The sequence below is a fragment of the Podarcis gaigeae genome, assembly GCF_964106915.1.
Source record: "Podarcis gaigeae genome assembly, chromosome: 4".
Taxonomy (NCBI): domain Eukaryota; kingdom Metazoa; phylum Chordata; class Lepidosauria; order Squamata; family Lacertidae; genus Podarcis; species Podarcis gaigeae.
This window is the reverse complement of record NC_139677.1, coordinates 14,246,579-14,269,424: the sequence shown is the minus strand read 5'-3', so window position 1 is coordinate 14,269,424 and position 22,846 is coordinate 14,246,579. Positions and strand designations below refer to the sequence as shown.

Genomic DNA, 22,846 nt, shown 5'->3' with positions numbered 1-22,846 from the left:
ATATTTAGCAAATAATGATTTATCAGAGTGAGACAATCGACCGTTGAAATCTCCTGCAACTAGGAAGGTGGCTTCAGGATATTTCTCTAGGAGAGTTTCAAGGGTCAGTTGAATTCCCCTCCATCTTTGGTCCACCAGGTTTTTCTTATAGGTTGGATACAAATAAACATTAATCACCACGAACACTTCCTCCGCTGTTTGTAGCTTTACACCCAGCATGGATGACGACTGGATGTCGATTTGTTCCACCTGCAGATTTAAGGCCAAAGAAACTAAGGTAGCCAACCCACCTTGTGGTCTACCAGGTGATAGTGGATTCTGTTGTGCATTCAGGTAGAAGCCCTTATACCCTGATAAGGAGAAGCCCTCACAAGCCCAGGTCTCTTGCAGCAAAAGAATATGACTGCCTTTTATGTAGGCGAGAAAGGATGGATCCATCAGCTTAGGTTTAATGCCAGCTACATTCCAGGATAAGAAAGTAGGTAATCTCTTGGTCTCCCCTTCGAGTCATGCTGGGCCTTGCGGAACCAGCACGGCAGAATCCACCTGGGAATGCATGCGGCGAGGGGGGGGCAATAGGCTGGAAGAAGGAAGTAATTGTAGCTTGCTTACCAGGCAATTTCCAAGCACCACTTACCGCAGCAGCAGCCATGGATTGAGGCTTAATTATTGGTAGCTGCAGGGATGGATTCTGGTGTACGGGAGTATCACTTAACGACAGGTCCATAGACTCTGCATTTAAAGTATGCTCTAAGATTGAGGGGGGTGGGCCTTTTGGATCTGCGGTTGCTGTAGGGAACATGCGGTGTAAGCCAGGTGGAAGGCATCCTTTTCGGTTTGCCTCCAAAAGAGCATTCAGTCTTGCCACAGCTTCCGAGTTTGACCAGAGGGTTGTCGAATCTTCCACTGTATCCTACCCGGGCTTGACATCCCGAGGCCGTGTACAGCCAGGTTGCAGATCAAAGGTCGTTAGAACAGGTACTACTTGGGCTTGTGTAGACTGATCTACAATTGGTGAGGAATTCATCTTATTTACATGAGCATGATCTTCTGAGTTACGGAGACAGAGTAGCAACTCGTCCAATCTGTCCGTTATCTCTGTTCGCTCCAGTTTTGGCAATTGGGAGAAGGATAGAAGTAACTCACGCTCCGTAGAATTCTCCAGATGTATAGCCTTTGTCAGTGGAGGCAGGGGGGCGTCAATCCAGCTGATTAGATCTGCAGCCAGGGGAGTTGGGGTCGTGGCAATTGGCGGACCCTCAGACTTGTCTGCTTTCTTTTTGAACAAACAGTTTGGTAAGAGGGGGCAGATCTTGGTATTGGTAAAGACTCTTGTAGCAAAGATTCCATAGTTAATTAGAAGGCTTCTTGAAGACATAATAAGTGCAGGGAGCTTTTTGGTTTTAAAGGAGAGCAGCACTCTCTGCCTCTGAGATCTGCTGCTAATATGCTCAGTATGCTTCAGGTCAATAGCACTTCTGTAAAACAAGAAAATCCTAAATAAAATATTTAAAAAAAGGCAGCAATAGGCAAAGGGCAGACTATTTTGGCAGGCACACCTCGGTTTCTCAAGGCTTGTCTCCAAATAATCTTTCCTATGAGATTTGTCCATCCAATCTTAGTTTCTACTGAATTTGCTTGTAGGATGTAAGTGTCCTGAGATTTTCTTCTCCTTTGAAACCAGATTTCAAATCTGAGGCCACTATCTCCAACATTCTCTGTCATTCCAATCTCAGCTGTCTAAAATTAAAAATAAAATATAAATAAATAAATAACTGTGAGAAAGAAACATGAGGAACACTGTAAGAGCATGAAAATTTATTAGTCCTGCCAAATGAAGAAGTGTATATGGATGAGGGCATAGTGGCTAGAAAACTGTATCAGTGTGGATTTTCAGTCACAGAAGCATGGTTCTCACAAACGTGGATTAAAGTTGCAAGTAATGAACACATTAAAAAAAAAAATAGAGCTAGGGATTACCCTCAGAAGCTCCGCTAGGTGTCTCCTTGTATCACTCTTATACTGCCAGTTTATCACCTTGCCTCTAAAGGGGCAAACTGTTAGGCAGATTTTGGTAGCTTGCAGCAGCAGTTTGTGAGGAGGTGCAAAGTGTTGTTCCTTCTTATTTTGCTCACTTTGCTCACTTTTCTGATTGCCAGCAGCTTGAGGAATTATACAGGAGGTATGAGGTAAAACGGGTGCTCTGGGCATTTGTATGGGCTTCATCTCAGGTGGTACATCAGGGGAAGTGTCTTTACCTGCTAGGGATACAAGCGAAATAATCTTCTCCAAGGATCCTCGGATGTCTTTTATGTATCTAAAGATATAGTCCACCGTTTTAGCAACTAGGTCTAGAGTAGTCGAGTGTTCAAATAGTATCTTATCAATGCAGCTTTCACAGGCTCTAGTGCAGTCATTTGAGTGGATACCAGCATTACCCTTGCTTGAAGGTTTAGTAGGCAGGTTATCAAAAGGCTCTCTCACAATGGTCTCCTCGCCATTCATCTCTGCTAGCAGTGTGAAAGAGTTCAAAACTGGAACATTAAAAATATCCTTTGTACCTTCAGATTCACTAATTTTTGTTTGTTTAGCAAGAGGCAGGCATCTCAGTTCCTCTGTGTCGTCTAAATCTCTAGAATCTCTGGTACGTTTCCCAGTTCCTCTCCCACAAGCAGGGCTGTATAATTGCTTAGTCATTTCTCTCTTCATGCAGCCGCCCCAGTTTCAAGGTCAATGGTTGTCTCCCCGATAGAAAGAGGCGTCCTCCTACTTACTAATTTAAAACTAAAACTAAAACTAAAAACTAAAAACTAAAGTTAAAAGTTAATAGGTTTCTATACTCATTAAAACAGTCTTAAAAGATAAATCAGGGAGCTCACACTCACGCTGACTAAGTGCCGTTCGCCATCTTGAAACTGGAAAGAGGGACATCTCCACCCAATACAACCCTTCCTCTGCTCCCAATATTCCGTATAAAATGACAACTTGTTCAAGGTATTATTATTGTTTATAAATAAATATGCTTACTGTTTTGCCAATCTGTGTTCTGTTCTAGGTGGATTACTCACTCACACAAACCATGTTTCATGTGTGGATATATTCATTTAGGCATACAGAGGGGGAGAGAGAGAGAGAGAGAGAGAGAGAGAGAGAGAGAGAGAGAGTGAGTCATACTCCTTTCTCTAACCCAGTAAATGGTGCTAACAGCTATTGTGAGGAGCATTGGTATTTTTATGGATTTATTAGAATTATATACCGCTCTTCATCATAAGATCTCTGGGCAGTTCACAAAAATACAAGGTAAAAACAAAAGTAAATAACTAAAGCAAAAACAACAAAACAATGCCCCCCTCCCACAAACACATTTAAAAGGCGTATAATATTAATCTGTCTTGTAAAACCAAATACAAAATACAAATACCTCAGGTTGCAGACGCTTTGGGTTGTGCGATTTCGGGTTGCGCACCGCGCCAAACCCGGAAGTACTGGAACGGGTTACCTCCGGGTTTCGCGCATGCACAGAAGCGCTAAATCGCGACCCACATGTGCGCAGATGCGGTGCTGCAGGTTGCGAACATGCTTCCCGCGCAGATCACATTCACAACCTGAGCGTCCACTGTAACATATAACACTTAAGAACAGTTTGAATTAAGGGACATAATGACTCAGTAGAGTAGCTGAGTGACCCTGTGATCTCCAGGGTCCTTGTAAGGGATTCTGGGAATGTCACACTCAGTTTAGTGCACTTTATCAGTGTGTTCATGACACACATTTTGTACTTCTATATACAGAACAAATGATATTGGAAGCTCATTATCATACAGCACTGAAAACTCCAGGTTTGCAAATGATGAGGTCGATTAGATTTGTGTCCTATACAATTGTGGTTTAGAATGCCACTCTAAGCTAGACCATATTGCAGTTTGTGTTTTGTCTTTACCTTGGTGGCTTGAACACTTGCTCTCAGTTTGATCCTAATTTCCATGCACATTAAATGCATGAACAAACAACTCCCTGAGACCCTCTTCAGATTTCCTTTGTTCTTCAGAAAAGCACTGAAGTGTGTGACAAGTAACTTTATTGTAAAATGTTTTCTGTATTGAAAATTATTCACATATAGAGTATTGTGCATTTGCCCAAGTTTCCAGAGGTTGACCCTAATTTGTATTATGTGCCATGTTTTTGATTTATGAAATAGAATTCTGAGATATATGCAAGTCAACCTGCTGCATTTTTATTGATAGCTTTGTCAACGGAATATATATATACTTTTTGAGACATTGAAGTAACATTTTTCTAAATTTATACAGTATGATGTGCTGATAGGAACACAAAGAGATGGGCTATTGGCTGTTTAGCTTATTTTTGTGCAGGTCAACAAAGAGGAAACCTTTAGTTAACTATGGTATATTAATTAAGAGAGGATTAATGGAATGTGGTCCATTATGAATTGATTTGCAGAGAAGCAGGAGGTATTAATTGATTGGTCCCTGGTGGAGATAGAATCTTGACTTGAGTGGTGCATAGTAGACTTTCATTTGTGACTGAATGAGTGTTTAATAGGATTGAGATCCTCTTAGAAATCAGTATTTGGGTTGCAAAAGTGGTAGTGTTTAGAGTGGGCCATGGGAGGGAATCATAGATGTAGTAATGGGCAGGGAGTGTTATGGCTGATGAGGTGAGCTCAGCAAAGCAATCTTAACATCTTGACACATTCTCAAAATCCTTCTCCCAGCCTGGATAGCCTTCATAGGCTTAGTGCATTCCCTATGCCTTCAGATGCTGCTATTAAATCTCAGGTTGTTATTTATGACCTGGTGTGGGAAGAGCAAGCTGACTTACTATGCATAAGCAAGATCTGTCTGGATGAAAAGGGAGGCATGAGCCTTTCTCTATTCTGTCCACAAATTCCAGGTTGAGGGGTGGGGAGTATTACTAATAGCAGCTGTTGTCCATAGGAATCCCGCTCTCCAGTCAGATACCCTTCCCCTTTTTGGTGTGTGTACTTGGTTTGGGAGGATTGGGATTTTGTTGCTGTACCAATTTCCTTGCTTAAGCTGGTGGAGGCAGTCTTGGAGTGTGGCATTGCGAACATCTAGGCTTTGAGAGACTTCAGCATTTATCTCAAGCCGGCTTTGTGCAGCGTGGTTCAGGACATCTGGGCTGTCATGGCAACCTTGGGACTGTTTCAAATTATATCTAGCCCAACACATAAGGCACGACAATAATGGCTTGGTTTTTTGTACTGGTTTGGGGGGAAATAATTGTTTGTGTAGGATGAGAAGTACAACTCCATTGTCATCACTATCTGATTGTGAAACAGCTGAGCAGCAGCAACAGGGGAGTGCTTTCTTTTCCAGAATCAGTGTTTCAAAGTGCCCCCCCCCCATTGAACCTGCTGAGTTATCATCAGACGTGATGTTCTGCTTCTAGTGATATCCAGGGGCTGGTAATGATCAGTGAGTGCCCTGGAAGTGGTAGTTTTCATCAGAAAAGGCAGGAGAAGACACATTGGGCATCTCAAGGCAAGGTGAGGCATGGCAAAAGCCATAGGAGGAAGTGGGAAAATCAACCACTATTGTGTTTTTCTGGAATGCTTTGCAATGCAGCAACAAGTACAAAATCCCATTGAACTATTATTGGAGAAGCAAGAGAAAGTTCCTGTGACTGAATTATCAGAGATTAAAGAAAATTTGCTCAGGGAAGGATGTTGTGTACTTGCTACTTGGTTTCGAAGGCCTATTTACTGAGCAGTTCTGGCATTTGTTTCATAGATAAGACATCTATCCTACTTACCTGACTACGCCAAAGATAGCTGCCAAAAAGAAGAAAAGAAAATGGAAAGAGAGGGAAAAAATAAATGTTCTAAGTGAAATTTTAAACAAATACAAAAGAAACTCCAAGTACTGCTTTTCTCATACCCAGATTTTTAAGAAGACTCTATTTGTTTGCAGTAATGACATATTTTCAAACTCAGTTGTACTGGTACAACTTGTATAGGTTATTATAACCCTGCTTTTTTATTTTTTAAATTAATCTATAATCCCTCTGTTTTAAACTGTTAATTTCATTGGTGGTTATATACATTATGTATTACTTGAACAAGAAGAGGCATCATAATTCTATATTACTTGTTCCGCAGCTTGTCTAGCAGAACTGGGGTTGCCACAAGTGGTGTAAAACTTCAGAAATCAGAGTCATGATTGAAGGTTGCGAATTATAGCTAGTAATTAAGTAGCAAAAGGCTTAGAGCAGAGTGGTCTAGTTGGAAAGGCCATTTAAAAAACCTTACCTAGTAAGGTCATGAAGTCCTGTCTAGTTAAGAAAAGTAGCAGAGCAGATCCAATTGAGAAGATGGAAAGGTCAGTTACAATAAAGGCAGTCCCTTTCCTTAATAATCAGACAAGATAGGCACTTCATTGCCATAGGAGACTGGGAAGACTTCACAGAAAGGGCAGTTAATAACATTAGCTTTTCCGTTATTTGAAAATATAGCTTGTCTAGAAATCTCAAATGAAATTACACAAGTTGCAAGCTGTGACAAAGAAAGAATTTGTGACCAAATTTGATCCTCTTATGTTCCCTATGCCTTAATAGATCGTTCCAAACAACTCTTTCAGCCCTCTGATGTGTTAGTCTACAACTTTCAAGAGTCTAAGCCAGCATGGCCAATGGTAAAGTATGATGAAAGTTGTAGACCAGCAATATCTGGAAGGCTACAGGCTCCCCATCTGGGTGCTAAGGGAAAAACTGTTTTCTCATCTTCTGTTTCCATCACAAAACTTGGTTTAAGTTTTTTTTTTTTTTAATGTGCAACTTCTGTTCTCACAATCCACAACTCCTATTTGGCATTTACAATTGGTCAAATGTTTTTATACTACAGACAGGATCTGAAGAAAAATGAAACTATTTTCATGAGTCCAAAGGGTCACTAGACTTGAAAGAAAATAAATACAGTATAGAGATGTCCACGTTCTCTTAAGGTATGGTCCTATTCTAATGATCTCACTCCCAGTGGTCCTCCTCTACCTCAATCTAAGTTTATAGGGGCAGGCCAACATTCAGAAAAGACAGGAAGATGCCAGGAATAGATTAATAGAATAGATTTTTATCTGTGAGAAAGATTAATATCTAATACAGAAGGGATGCTAAAGGTTAAAGCAGCAATAGATCAATACATACTTATGACCATTAAGGCAATAAGCGATTAGTCAGCAAGATACCTCTAGCGACAGGTGGGAATTAAAACTCACAGCAGGGCCTTGAAGGGTTTGAAGACAAGGTAAGGGTTCCACTTCTAATTACCTTATTCCCAAGATTATTGTCAACTCCTCCTCCTTGGCCTATGCAAATCAGGATATTAACTATCGGTATCTGATTGATTAGGACCTCTAAATGGATGTATCAGCCCTCCACTGCAGGTGGTGGTGGTGTAATACTTTGATTTTAACTGAGATGGTCAAAACAGGCTGTTCCTCATTTCTTATCCACCTGACATATTGACTCATTTTCTGACTTACCTTGATTTTCCATTAAAATAGGTGTGTAGCTGACCACAAACTTTTACTCACATCCCACATATTCCAATCTTCCTCTTGGCATAGCAATTTCACTTCCTCAGTTCTTGCTTGAGCATCTGTGGTCTCTTCCTATTTTTCTTGGCACATGTAAGTATACAAGCACATTCTTGCACTCTCAGCTGTTAATGCTTTCATAGTCTTTATTGAATTGAAATTGAAATACTTTATTGTCACTTGCACAACTTGCATACAGTGAGATTACACGAGCACCCCCCACTCAGCTCTCTTAGTCTTAATTCCCCTCATTTACTGACACACACACACACCAAACCCAAAAGTCAGTTGCCCTGTTGTTATCTTTTCATTCAGCAGCCGATGGATAGAAGCTGTTCTTTACCCTGTTGGTGCGACTAATCATGCTTCTATATCTTCTGCCTGAGGGCAAGAGATCAAGAAAGTGCCGGCCAGGGTATGAATCATCCCTGAGAATTTTCCTTACTCTCCTGAGGCAACATTCTTCTGCTATTTCATCCAGTGGATTCACGGGACAGCCCATAATATCTTGTGCTGTATTCACAATACTTTAGGATATTTTTCCATTAGTCCTGCCCTTTCGTGCAGATCTTTGGGCTCATAATCTTACTTCTTTCTAATATACTTAGGTACATTCAACAATGAGCAACATTTGTACCCATAAGCATCTATATTGTGAAATTCTCTAAACATCAGCAGAAAGCCATTCTAAAATCAGCCAGAGTAACAATATGGCCTAATAACTAACACAAGCTCTTTGTGTGAGCCTAAGTAGCAGTTTGGTTACAGGCCTCAAGCTGCAGACTTAATTAGAACCATGTCTTGACTCTGAACTTTGCAAAGCTTATGCCCTTTTTCAGGAGAATAATGATACTGTGTGGATATTGAAAGAACCTTTCATTCACACTGAGTAATGACATCCATCCCCCACATATGCTGGATTATAGAGTCAGGTTTTAAGGTCAAATAATGTCTACCATTTGAGGCCAAATTTATGACCATCTGGTTTCTCAATACAGTATCATCTTCAACTCAGTGGGTGGGGAGATGGAGTTGCCGTGTGGTCCACCATGACTCCATTTGCCTTTCCAGATTCCTTATTGGGAGCAGACACTTAATTTCAAGAGCCTGCACCTTGACCTGGGTTCCAGGATATATAAGGATTTGTTAGTGTAACACCCATCTCACTACCTAACAACCTACCTGCATGGACTGATGGAAGTGGTCTCAGAATTGGTTCTGAGAACCACCAGACCTATTGTCTTGGAGAACTTAAGCACGCACACTGAGACCTCCTTGTCTGGTGCAGCTCAGGATTTCATGGCCTCTATGGCAGTTATGTGCCCATCTCACATTTTATTTTGCCAACACATTTAGTAGGGCATGGTTTGGTGATCTGTACTGTTTAGAAAGAGTGGGGACTGTGAGTGGGGAAGCCCTCAAATAGTTCCTTTGGCATGGAAAGTTGTAATCTTAATTTTTAAAAACCCAAATGACTTGAATCAGGATACCTTTGAGAGCCATCTTCCAAGTGAATAGGACAGAGGCAGGGACTATATTAGGGCTTAGTAATATTGCTTCTGCTGTCTGTCCTGTAATCACTAGAGTCACAAAAGATGGGTACAAGGGACAGCACCTTTCCCCCTGTTGTTTCTGAAGGAGAGAAATATACCCAATCTAGTGATATTTCTCTTGTATTTAGGCAGGTATTGAAGACTGACCTATCCAGAAAGGCATTTATAACTATGCTACTTTTGGGCTTTTATTTAGGTTCTTATTTTCTGACACCAATGCTCTATATTTTAAATTGGTTGATCATTTATATATATTGTGTCAAATTTTAAATTGCCTTATTGTTTAGTTGCATCATTGTGCTCAGCTATGAACATACTTATGTATAGAAAAATGGGTCATAAATTGTAATATTTTTTGTTTATTTCCCTAAGTTTATTTGTTTATTTCACTGCATAACTGTCATGATGAATTAAAGCTTCAGTGGTTTAATTTTCAAGTGCTTTTTTCCATTGGCAAAAGTGCTTTTTCAATTTGGCTCCCAAAATTAAGTGGCAGCATGTGAAATAGAGCTCATTATCTCTTATGCAGTTCCTATTCCAGCTGGAGGGACTAACCATGAGATATTTCAATAGTTAGTCCTTTGCCCTGTTGGCAACTTCTTGCAAACATTCCTGGATGTCCTTTCCTTCTCCCTCATATGTCTTTATCATTGTTTCATCTGCTGTGGTCTTGCTGTCCTTTTACTTCAAAAGGACCATCCATCTTGGCAAATAAGCTCCCAACTGACCTCTGGACTGCAAACATTTTATGGTGTTCTAGCCCTCTGAAACCATGACTGAGTTCTTCCCTATACTGTTTCTCCCAGTAAAACAGAAATAAAAAGTAATAAAACAGAAATTCTACCGTGCTTTTACATAGGTGGGGAAAGAGGAGTTTGGATGTCTCTGAAATAGAGAGTGAGTGTCGTGGAATTATCCAAAGAGCAGTAAAGCTGAATATATATGGAATAAAAGGATTAGTTTCTGTTGAAGCCAGATGGTGAACTTCTGCTAATTAAAACTTTCCCATTCCAAATGCTAATAAAAACAATGAAAATCTACTTGGGCACAAGACCTTTTGATTTTTCATTTATTTTGGTCAGTAACTCAAGTATCACAACTAGCATTTTGGATGGGTGTAGTGTGGCACAAGAATTTCAGTTTTCATTTATAATTCACCTGAGGCAAGAATCAGTTCAGTACGAAGGGACAATGTGTCATTATAGATTCATACTGCAATGCTTGATATCTCCAGGTGAATGTGCGACTCATTAACCGTAATCCGTCTTGGAGATTCCCTCTAGGCTGTACCATTCTCTTCTGATGCTCTGCTTGTGACTCCATATAAATTGTGTGGTGGGACCATTTCTATTGATACTTCATCAGAGCAAAGAAATTCAATGGTCTAGAGTCTGTTCTGGTAGCAATTCCACTGACTTGATTCTTTTTGCTCACCAGTCTAAGAAGGGCAGAAAAGAGCACTTGGCTTGCAGTCCTTTATCAATTTTACCCAAGTGTATGCCCTGTTGAACTCAGTGGGACTTACTTCTGAGTTGACATGTATAGCGCTATCTGTTAATGAATGGCAGGCCATGGTTAGAGCGTTAGGCCAGAATTTTATGTCTCATTTTTATTTTATTTTATTTATAAAAAATATTTATATACCACTGTATCATAAAAATATTTCACCACAGCAGTTCACCACAGTATAAAAAACCGCCAAAAGATAAAATCAAAAAGGTTAAAAAGCAAGCTAAAAACAAATGTATACTATACATTATAAAGTATTTTGAAATACATTATAAAGTTGAATTAATATGTTTTCTTGGTTGGATAAAAATAAAAAAGCAAATTTTCAAAGGGTCACATAACCTATTGCTGGAAACGCCATATCTTCCCCTATTTATTAAGTTAATTCTCAGCCTAAAGGGCCCCCTTCAGAGTATTCTGGGGGTGTGTGATTTTTTTTTTTTACATATGTCTGTATCATATGAAGTACGATTGAACTAAAAGTTCACTGATTTCCCTCTTTTCTTTTAAATCTCTTGTGACTAGCCCATCTTACCTTGCAGAAGATCAACTCACAGATTTCTGGTTTTTTTAATAATTTGGTGAAGTACAAGAAATCATCTAAGCCTGTTCTTAGTGACTGTCGTGTATGGAACCAATAAGATAATAGCAATTGTAAGGTTCCACACCACTGGGGTACAAGCGTTGTTCATGCCACAGATGTACAGATAAAAAAGATATTGATGGAAAACTATAATGTGTTGAAATGCTGCCATTGTATGGAAACCATTGCCATTGTATGGAAACAACTTTAATGCCCTTTTTAACATCAAGAAAGGAAGTAGCTCCTAGGCAGCAGTTATTGGAGGCACCGTGCATAGACACCCAGCAGTAACTTAAACAGTAACGTAATTTCTGAACTCTCCACATTGCCAGCTTGGTCACTACCATGCTAGAGTTCTTTAGCACTAACGAAGCATTGCTTTTCCATAATAAATGAAAAATAGAATTAAAACAAGAGGTTCCACACAGAACTTAATAGCGCTGCATTACAGTACTCGACAATGCCTGTGACCAAGAATCTCCTTTAATATTTACTCATAAGCAAATCTCATCCATCAAACACATTTTTCAGTTTTAATGCCAATGTTAATTCCAGGCTTCCTGTTTGCTGCTTTATTTTCAATGAGGTTGGTGGATTAGTGAGGCATTACCTCTTATCAGTCAACTTCTGTTATCCATGGTGTGGGTGGGTGGGTGGGTGGGGGTAATTACCAGTTACCTTGCATTATTTTTCTTTTTATAGTAGAATAGCAGCATTTCACTACTAAAATGGAATAAATTAAAGCTGTCTTCATTTACAAATGTTGACAAATAAAGGGCACCTGTTCACTCATCCCCAAATCAAATTATGGCAATTTTTGAGTAAAAAACTAGTGTGAAAGCAACCAGACATTGTGCCCACTACAGTAATTATTTACTCCCTATTGGGAGTGTAAGTGTGAATACACCAGTAGTTTTACTTTCATATTTTTTCCTGAACCATTAAACCAAATTTCCTCAACACGGTACCCTCAAGATGTTTTGGATAGATCCCATGAGCCACCAATATGGCCAATGGGTTAGGGATGATTGGAGTTGTAGACCAAAACACCTGGAGGGTACAGTGCTCGGATAGGCTCTGTTAGGTCATATAAACTAGTCCCTTAAAAAACTAGTTTTTAAGGTTACAGTCATACCTCCGGTTGTGAACGTGTTCTGTGCGGGAGGCACGTTCGCAACCCGCAGTGTTTGTAGCCTGAAGCGCCGCTTCTGCATGTGTGTGACGTGATTTGGCGCTTCTGCACATTCGTGTGACATCATTTTGTGCTTCTGCACATGCGCGAGCACCGAAACCCAGAAGTAACCCATTCCGGTACTTCCAGGTTCGGCACGGTCCACAACCCGAAAACACGCAAGTCGCAGCATTCGTAACCTGAGATATGACTGTTGTTATTAACAGATTTTCCACTTGTTTCTTTAAAGGTTTTGAAGTTAAAAGAAAGGTGAAATAATGCAGATAATGCTCAATTGTTTTAGAAAGTAATGTTCAGCATACAGTCTGAGCAACCAGTTTTGTTATTATGTTTGGAAATCATATTGTTCTTCTGTTGCTGATTCCTATATTTTAAATTTTTGTTCCTCAGATATTCTGCTCAGCCACAATACTCACTAGGTGACACCAGCCATTGCTATTTTTCTCAGCCTAATGTACTTCAAAGGATTGTGAGGATAAAGGGTCATAAATCTCTAATAAATGATTTTGCACTTGATTAAAAGATTTCCACACAATATATTGAGAATGATGTCTGTGACTTGAGAGGCCTGTGTTTTCTCAGTGTCTTTGGCCTTACTTCATCTATAAATTTGTAAATTGCTGAAAGACATTTCCATGGCTGGTACTTTCCTGGAAGCCCCATTGTGGGGCACTGTTGTGGGAGACTTATGATCTAATATCAAATTAATCAGAGCAGGCTGTGGTTCCAGTATGTCTGTCTGGGAAGGGGTAATTGCACCACTCATCATTAATATGTGGTAAGCTATTACGCACACATATTATTAGTGCATGAAGTGAGCACTATTACTGTCATTACTTGCTTGCCTTCCCATTGGCATTTGGTTGGCCATTGTGAGAACAGAATGCAGGACTAGATGGGCCTTTGGTCTGATCCAGCCCTGCTTTCCTTATGTTGGTCTTAATGGGCTGAAGCAACACCAATAAGAAATGATGCATTACAAACTAAAGATGGCAACAATTATACAGAGCGATTAGTGATTTGTGTGCTGTGTGGCTCATTCTGAAATGTGTAACTGCTTGAGAACAGTTAGGTGAACATGTCAGTGCTGATACATGTTCAGTGAGAGGAAGAGACATGCCAATTAAAATGTGTCTTAGTGCTGGGAAAGATATGTGCTGAACTATTCTCGAGATGTATTTACAGTGGGGGGAAACCTACTAGATATTTGAAGTAATAGTTTCAAATGAATCATGGCTAAGGAAGAATAAGATCAGAGAGATGGCTACTTATTCACAGGTGTGTGGTGGTTACTGGCACAATTTTAATTACAGACCTGCTGAACGCAGCCCACCAATTGTGTGTAGATGCCTGCTGGAAGCTTGGTGAAGCTCCTGGTTTTTCTGACTGCCCAGGACTGCAAAACCATGGGGGTTGTCAAGCACATGGCAGGCCATAGTACATGGCTGGTGAGCAACATTCAGCTCAGTAGGCATCAGATTGTGTAGGCACACTAATTAGCTCTAAATTTAGCCCAGAACAGTTCCACCACTTGACAGTGTCTCATGATGTCCTTCCAGCCGTTCTCACCACAGCGTTCCTCCTCCTCCTCCCCTCCCCCTAGCCCTGCCTTTGCTTCCCCACTGCCAGGCAAACCTTGCTGAAAGATGCTAAGGCTGTCTGAAGAAATCCAAGGAATATTATCAATGGATCAGATGTAAGGGTCTCATACTTTATTAATGTATTGTTTGCTGAGAGATGACTCAGGTGGAGATCTATTTTTGCACTGCTCCTCTGTGTTAACTTCAACCGTGAACTTTTCCTTTGCTGTTCTTTCTTAACTTGGTGTGTGGGATTTTTGGTTTTTTGTTTTAGCCCTATAATTTAGGGCAAGTTCCTGCTGAATAATCTCTTTGGTAATGAGACACTCAGGAGAGAATGTTTTGAGGACATTCGGTTTTGCTTCATGCCCAATTAACAACAATGGTTATAAAAAAAACCTCTTGAGAATTATCTGAAGTGTAAAGTAGCTGCAGGGGCTGGCGATGGAAGAGCCTTGGAGGTCATCCAATCTAACAGTCTACTCAAGGCAGGATCTGCAATGCAGGAAGTAACTACAGCATTCCTGACACATGGCAGCACAGCCTCTGCTTAAATATCTCTAGCAAAGGAGAGCTCACCACCTCCTGAAGGAGTTTGTTCCATTGTTGAACAGCTTAGACTGTTCAAAAGTTCAAAACTCTGCTACCTAGCAATTTCCACCTGTTAGATCTAGATCTGCCCTCTGGATCAAGAATCCAAGCTGCAGTGGCAGGTGAATGGGTCAATGGTCCATTTTCAATGGATTCCTTCAACATCCCGAAGCAGGAAGGCTAGAGAGGCACTTAGACATTGGACAGGAAGGGTGTCAGAGGTGTACTAAAGGAGGGAGAAGGAGGTTGCATAGAAGCTGAATGGATTCCTTGCATCTTTTTCACTTGGAAGATATGGGGCAGCTCCCTACGTCTGTGCTAATTGTTTCAGGAAGGGTGGTGGCAAGAGACAAAGTTATTGGCTGTAATAACAAATTACAAACTATAAAAACACTGGTCCTGGATGGCATTCACCCAGTAGTTGTTTAAATGTGGAGTTATTGAACCTCTAACAAAAATACATAACTTATCCCTAAGATCATCATCCACAACAATTTTTCAAAAAGGGTTCTATAGAGTATCCTGTAAATTACAGACTGGTGAGCTTTAACATCTGTTCCAGTAAAACTGGTGGGAAGCATTATGGATGATAGAATTACCAAACATAAAGACATACAAATCCTGCTGAAGCAGAACCAGCATAGTTTCTGGAAGTGTAAGTCTTGAATCACTATCCTTTCAGAGTTCTTTAAATGTGTCAGCAAGCACACAGATAGAGGTGATGTAGGTCACATTGAATATTTAGAGTTTCAAAAACCTTGTTATAATAGCACTTTCCTATCACAAAAATATTCCTTTTTGGCCATGACCTTTTGATATGGATCATGCAGTTTTGGATGATACCATTTTTGTGATACTACTAAGCCATGGTTTATATATCATGGTTCAATTAACCATATTTAAAGCTGATAGTCTAAACCCAGCCCTGAGGGTTAACTATGGCTTTAGGCAGTGCCAAGGGGGAAGTTCCCCCCCCCCCCCAAACAAGGAGCTCACCCCTTTCCTCCCTGAACTCTTTCTTGCCCCCTTCCTCTGATTTTCCCCCCTGGTGCTATAACTGACTATTGCAATTAACTATTGCCATGGTTAAAACTTCCTTGTTCATTAAGGGTTGTTGTTGGTTTATAAACTTGAGTTAACATTAACCATACCCTAGTATGGAGCCCAAACTGGCTCCTCCTTAACTATGATTAAGAAGTTGTCACCACCCAAAGGTTCCAAAGCCATGAGTGAAGAGCTGCAGAAATTCAGACCATTCTCAAGGTTCAGTTGCTCTCACTCATGCGTTTAACTGTGCCTGTCAACAACTGCTTGTCCCACTCCCCACGTCATGTTCTGAAAGCACTTTCTAGCTTTCACTGCTGCTGCGCTGTGAGGCGAGAAAAAATTAAAGTCACCACAAGAATGCATTGGGATGCGTGGGAAAGGGTGTGCATTCAAATGAGCAACTTTAGAGTTGTTGCCACCTTTTCTTCAAGCACATTTTTTTTGGCGTGGGGTGGGGGACAGGACATGACTGCAGGTTCCCAGGCCACCAAGACTCCCTTTTGTCCATTTTAAAGGATCTTGAGCAACTTTGTAGGAAATGCAGACTTGAACCCTGTGAGGAATAGAAGGATCACAGCTTGAGAAAAGTGGGTAAGACTGAAAAGTAGATGGAGGGAAGGGGTCAAATGCCTCTCTTCACAGCGTCTGCTGTTAAACTTCCAACCTAGCATGGAGTATGGAAAGGGTGAATGCTCTTCATTAATTATGTCTCCTTGGAGTGGGGGTAAGGATCAGAACTGGTGTGGCAGTTGGCAGCAGTAGCTGTAAGGTTTCCCATGCCTCATCCATCCATCCATCCTGTTGCCTAATAGCAAGCAGGCTGGTGACACTAATGACAAAGAGAGGTATTTCCAGTCTAAGGGCACCATAAAGGCATTGGATAGCAGTCTGAAGCTGTGAGGAGGGCAGCAGGGAGAGGAGAGAAACTATGCTGTGGTATAAAAAGCCAAGGTATAAGTGATCGACTGGAAGATACCTAGATTTTAACTGTGCTTTATCAACTCTGATTAATGTTAACCACGGCTTAGCATTATGCATGGATGAGGCCTTTGGCTAAAGTGTTCCCAAATATTCTCCCAAATAAATTTCATTTCTGCCTGAGTTTTTGGCAATTAGTAGAATTGTCAAAAGCACATGTTACAAAATGGTGACAGAATTTGCTTTCCCCCCTTCCTTTCTACTTTGCCCATAGTAGTGCAAGCATGTTAATGGTTACATCAAGTAGTCTCTTTTTATTTTAATTTTAAGTAATTATTCCTAAATGAGTGCTGCTTGGAGAGGATTTAACAGATTCCCTGGAGCATTGTATAGTTAGTTGTGTACAAGAAATTTTATTCTTAATTAAAAAGTGTCTTCTTCCCTTTGCTGTCTGCTTTCTACTATCTTTTCCCCCTGAGTAGTCATTCTGTCTTATATTGTCCTCCCAATATTTTAAAATGCTTCAAGGCTTCCAAAGTGTTGTTGCTATGTTTACTGTTGCTAAGGCCTTTTTGTACATTACTTTTATAGGAGATGATTACTTTATAACAGATTTATGATTCACCATGTTGGCTTAAAAAGGTAAATGTATTTATTACTTGCTAACAAGCTGTGTATGCTGACTTCTTCGCCCCCATAAGAGAGATGTGCAAAATGGCCCTTAGAAATTACTTTGTCATATAACTTATTTCATAGTTAGAATTTGCAAGCCTTGTTAATTAGATTTGTATCTCACAATTTGGTTCAAAGCAGCTTGTAGAGGTAAAATCATTAACAATAGTACCATAAAACGTAGGCTTAGATAAGATTTTGAAAGGGAAGTCAAGAAGTGATTGCATTTCTGTTGTTAACATACAAAAGGCAGAGTGGCACTGAGGAGGTTCTTAATGAAGATGGTGAGTCTAGTCATATCCTGGATGGCCAAGGTCATTGCAGAACTATGCTTGGGGAGAAATGTTGTTGACGATACCAGTATCCAGCAGAACTAGCCCTACCATAAAGCATAATAATAATAATTTATTTATACCCCGCCCTCCCCAGCCAAGGCCGGGCTCAGAGCGGCTTACAAGCAATAATAAAAACAAGATGAATGATTACAACTTAAAAGCAAAAATAAAATACAACATTAAAATAATGGAACATTAAAATATTAAAATGTAGCCTCATCGCAGGAGGAGAAGGAAAAGAAAGGGGGGAAAAAAGAGAGGGAGGGAATCAAATTGGCTCCAAGCCAAAGGCCAGGCGGAACAACTCTGTCTTACAGGCCCTGCGGAAAGAAATCAGATCCTGCAGGGCCCTGGTCTCATGAGGCAGAGCGTTCCACCAGGCCGGAGGCAGAGTTGAAAAGGCCCTGCAAAGGTGCCATTACCAAGAAGTCCTTCTGCCTGGTTCCCTGTAACTTCACTTCTCACCATGAGATAACTGCCAGAAGGCCTTTGGAGCTGGACCTCAGTGTTCGGGCACGGATCAAGGAGGCAGGTGGTGGGCCTACCAACTTGGAGGAATGTATCCACATCAGTAGGGAGTATCCGATCGAAATGGTCCAACACTGGACCTGAAGTCAGTTGAGGGGCCTCCAGTTCAGTCACTGTATCTAAATTGGCAGGAAGGTCACGGCGGAGCAACAGGACTTTCTCCGCAAAAAAATAATGCAGCAGATGACAGTGGGGAGGAGGCAGGGGGTTGGTGGATGCAATTATACATGGCATGTAGGCAGCACAGAGCCCCCTAAGCTAGCCTGGTCCAGTAGAGGCTGCTCTCCTATTGTCAGGGTTGAACTAAGACTCCATTTTCAATCCAATTGGCTTCTCTACAAGGAATGGAGGGGGTGCCATATCATTGTTCACCACAGACGTATCTTGGGCTGTCCCTGATTCCGTGACGTATGCATATTTACTTAATTGAATCAATACCTTAATGCTACCAACCTGCTTGTCTTGTATTTGGAATTTTAAATGTGTTGGAGGAGGCTGGTGGGAAGGATGCATGTGTATTGAGAAAATATTACATCAAGTGAAGATGATGAAGGGGGAGAACGATGGGAGCTGGGATTGATGAGAAAGGATAGAAATGATTCACAAGCTGCTGTTTCTGTTCCTAGGCAGCATTCAGGCACAGATGATGCAACTGAAAAGCCCTATTATACCAAACATTTGGATTTGAGGCAATTTAATCTTGTCCTTTTCTTTCAGAGCAGTACATCTCTCTAATCAAATCTATGAGGAGAACAAAAAAGGTGACTGGGAAGTTAGCAGCAGCTGCTTACAACTTCACATGTTGCTGCATGGAGAAGTGATTACCTGTAGCCTCTGGGCATCCGACAATGCTATATTTCCCATAATTTCATAATTATTCAGAAAGCTGGAGAAAAGCTAAAGGACAAAGTGACGTCTGCCTTTATTGCATGGCCAGAGGCCACAGATGACTGAATCTCCTTAGAGATCCACTGCATAATATGCCTTTCTTATTTAGCCCTGGCAACTTTCCAAATGGTACCCATTCCTTCTCTTTTGCATTATATCAAACATAATTAAATTTTCACATGACTGGAGAATGTGTGTGCTTATGTGTTTTAGTGGATGCGGTTTGTTGTCTGAGGTTATTCAGAAGCTCTTGTATGATATGATGCGAGACAGGGCCGGCTCACCTATGAGGCAAAGTGAGGCAATTGCTTCAGGCAGCAGGATCCACAGCGGCAGCAGATCTAGCCTCCAAGAAATGCATTGCCTGCTGCTGCTGCTGCCACAGTGGCAACAACAGAAATGGCACACTTCTTGGAGGCTGCCTCCCCTTCCCCCATGCCATCTCTACAGTGGCTTCTTGGTGACTAGGAGGCACTGCTGGTCTCCTCCCCTGTTGTTGTTGTTCTTCTGCCCTTCATACTGGGTTGTCCCAGCTACTCTGGACGGTTCCCGACAAAATACTAAAAACACAATAAAACATCAACCTTTAAAAACTTCCCTTCAGAAGTCCTCTAAAAGTCATTTAGTTATTTCTTTGTTTGATATATGGTGGGAGGACATTCCACAGGGCAGGTGCCATTACCAAGAAGTCCCTTTGCCTGGTTCCCTGTAACTTCACTTCTCACCATGAGAGAACTGCCAGAAGGGCTTTGGAGCTGGACAATGGGGGTGGAAATGCTTCTTCTGGTATACAGCGCCGGTCCTGATGCAAGAGATATTGATTAAACCAGGCCAAAAAGAAGAATTTTCTAAGCTAAGCTTTATTTAAGACCAAAGCTTAAATCAGGCACTTGTGAAAATATAAATAAAAAAAATAGGACTATTAACTATTACATTGCTGTAGCTTGGAGATTAAATGCTAGATGAGAGAACCCTACAATGTTTGTCACATAAAAAATCATTTCTGTATTGCTTCTCAGAGTTGAACTTTACATGACTGCAGAAAATCAATGATTGCATATTTCACTGTTTTTTCAAATGTTTAACAACCACCACTGGGGTTGGGAATCTGATTAGGATTGTGTGACTGGGGGAGGAAGGATTTACTTTGCCCCCTGTACCCTTTTCTTGATGAAAATCCCTCATTGCTATTTGCCCAATGGAGAAAAAGATTTCAGTACCAGTTTAACACTTCTGTGTTTTGCCCTACTGCTTGGGGACCAATTTTCATTGGGAAAACGGTACAGGGAGAAAGGGCTAATGCCCCCTTCTCCAACACTGCAGTCCTAATTAAACCCAGAGGTGTGGGGGAGACTGTTACGGGGTTTTTTAAATAAAAAAGTAAGAAATCTAATCCTGGATCTCACACTGTTGGATTTAATTTGGCTCTTACAGAGGAACATGTGTCAGAAAGCTGGAGGAAATCCAGCTCTCACCAGAAAGCCCTATTACTTTTCTACAGACTGTATAAACTGTTTCACTTCTTTTTAATTGTATGTTGTTACCTGCTCTGGGATCTTAAGGTATAGGCTAGATAAGAAATCTTATAAATAAAGAAAATAGTAATACAGATGTGATTATCTGAGGGATATCATAATCCAGTGTCAAACATACCCAATTCCAGACATTTCTTTGACGTTCTTCAATTAATAATTGACTAATTAAAGGAAGCAACACACCATTGAAACCTTAATTTCTTTTCTTAATTCTTTCAGGAACTTCTATTACATCACAATGCTGAGAGACCCTGTGTCACGCTACTTGAGTGAATGGAAACATGTTCAAAGGGGTGCAACATGGAAGACTTCCCTCCACATGTGTGACGGGAGGAGCCCGACCCCAGAGGAACTGCCGATGTGTTACCTAGGGGATGACTGGTCTGGGGTCAGCTTGCAGGAATTCATGAATTGTGGCCATAATTTGGCTAACAGTCGGCAGGTGCGCATGCTGGCAGACCTCAGCCTGGTTGGATGTTACAATTTGACCTTTATGAATGAAAGTGAAAGGAACACGATCCTTCTCCAAAGCGCCAAGAACAACTTGAAAAACATGGCCTTCTTTGGGCTCACAGAATTTCAGAGGAAAACTCAATATCTCTTTGAGAGGACATTTAACCTGGAGTTCATCTCTCCGTTCACTCAGTACAATATCACTCGAGCCTCTAATGTGGATATCAGTGAGTCAGTGCGGAAGCGCATCGAAGAGCTGAACTTCCTCGATATGCAGCTGTATGAATACGCTAAAGACCTATTTCTGCAGCGCTTTCAGTATGCCAAGCAAGAAGAGCATGAACTAAATCGCCAAAAACGACGGGAGGAGCGAAAAATGTTGCGTGAACAGAAGGTCCATGAATGGCAAAAAGAGGAGGAAGCAGAAACACTAGCTGTTACTGAGGATTACAACAGTCAGGTGGAACGGTGGTGAATTTCCCTTGTGTGTATACACACACACACTCACACTAAGAGACACTAATATTTCATTGAACTTAATTATTCAACTGTGACTAGATATGTGGAACTCCTATTGTTCTGATAAATGAGAAAGAGTCTCTCAGCCATCCTTCCGCATTTTATGTTTTGGCTTTTTAGATTTTGTCATTTAAGAAAACAGTATGTTGTGCTTTTCAGTCCGCCTTAATCAGTGTTATTTGATTGGCTGTTGAATAGCTTACTATTTATTGTTTATTTATTATATTTCCTGTCTATCCTGACACATATCTTTCCAAGGAGGCTTACAGTGAACATCAAAATACATTAATAACATCAGAATAAACAATATCAAAAATCTAACAAGCTATCAGGCTCCTTGTCACGGGGTGGTTGGTGGCAGATGGCCCTATGGAAGGAGAAGAAACACTCCAGCTGGAACAGGAACAGGCTCCCAGTGTTATCTTTACCTAGCTGCCTCCCTCTCCTGGAAGAATCCTTTCCACATAGCAACCAGTGTCTTCCAGTGCATTGCCCCTACCTTGATCTTAAGGTTTTTCCTTATGACATTATTTACAACAGAAGCTTGGAAGGAGGGTGGAAATGAAAGCTCATGCCGCAGTATCAGTTTCACTTATATACAATGATTTGCCATGGCTGGTCTTCTAGTCCCTTGTAAATTGTATTGTGTATGTTCGTGGTGACTGTAACAGAGAAAAACCTGCTGCCCTTCAACTATTTACAGGCAATCTTTTATTTCAGGGAAGAAGTCAGATGTCTAATTTCATGATTTGTTCTAAACCTTGGATTGTGTTATCAAACAAATGACGTTGAGAGGAGCTTGAAGGCAGCCTAAATCCAATTTATGCTTTTTAAGTAGCCAAAGCACACAGGCTGATACAGTAACTAGCATTCTTTTAAAGAAGCAGTATTGGCTACTTCAGGATTTTGAGAGCACAAAATTCAGGGCAACAGACTTGGTTGTCTTGATAGTATTTTTCCTGAACAGGGCTGGGGGGGAGGGGTTATAAAGGATCCAGTCAGATTATAATATAGTAAAGTACTGACCTGAATATATTCCTCAGATTTGTGTATTAGGGTTTTTCACAGATATAACTTTATATAGTGTGATCCCTGGCTTCCTCCCATGCCACTTATTGAAAGCATGCAAGTCTCATGTGTGGGAGAATCACAAGAGATTATCATGCTTGTGCACAGATTCATGTGTCCCCAGTATCCCCAATTCTGGAACTTCCATAATCTTTAGGGACGTCTTTAGCGCACAGAGCAAAATTTGAAACAAAAAACTACACATCTAAAGATTTTTATTGCATTCTAACAAGACTTTCATATGCTGGGCTGGAATAAGGAATGGTGAGTGGGTTAGGGGCTGCTCCAGGTGCCGTAATTG

General features: G+C 40.9%; 1 protein-coding gene across 1 annotated transcript in view; it reads left to right on the top strand.

The window, feature by feature from the left end:
* HS6ST3 (heparan sulfate 6-O-sulfotransferase 3) overlaps window positions 1-21,562 on the top strand; it is a 161,953-nt gene extending 140,391 nt beyond the window's left edge. The window contains exon 2 of the mRNA XM_083735323.1: window positions 20,725-21,562. Within this exon, the coding sequence (XP_083591449.1) occupies window positions 20,725-21,433 (709 nt within the window). The 3' untranslated portion in view covers window positions 21,434-21,562. The remainder of the gene's footprint in view (window positions 1-20,724) is intronic.
* Window positions 21,563-22,846: the final 1,284 nt, after the last annotated feature.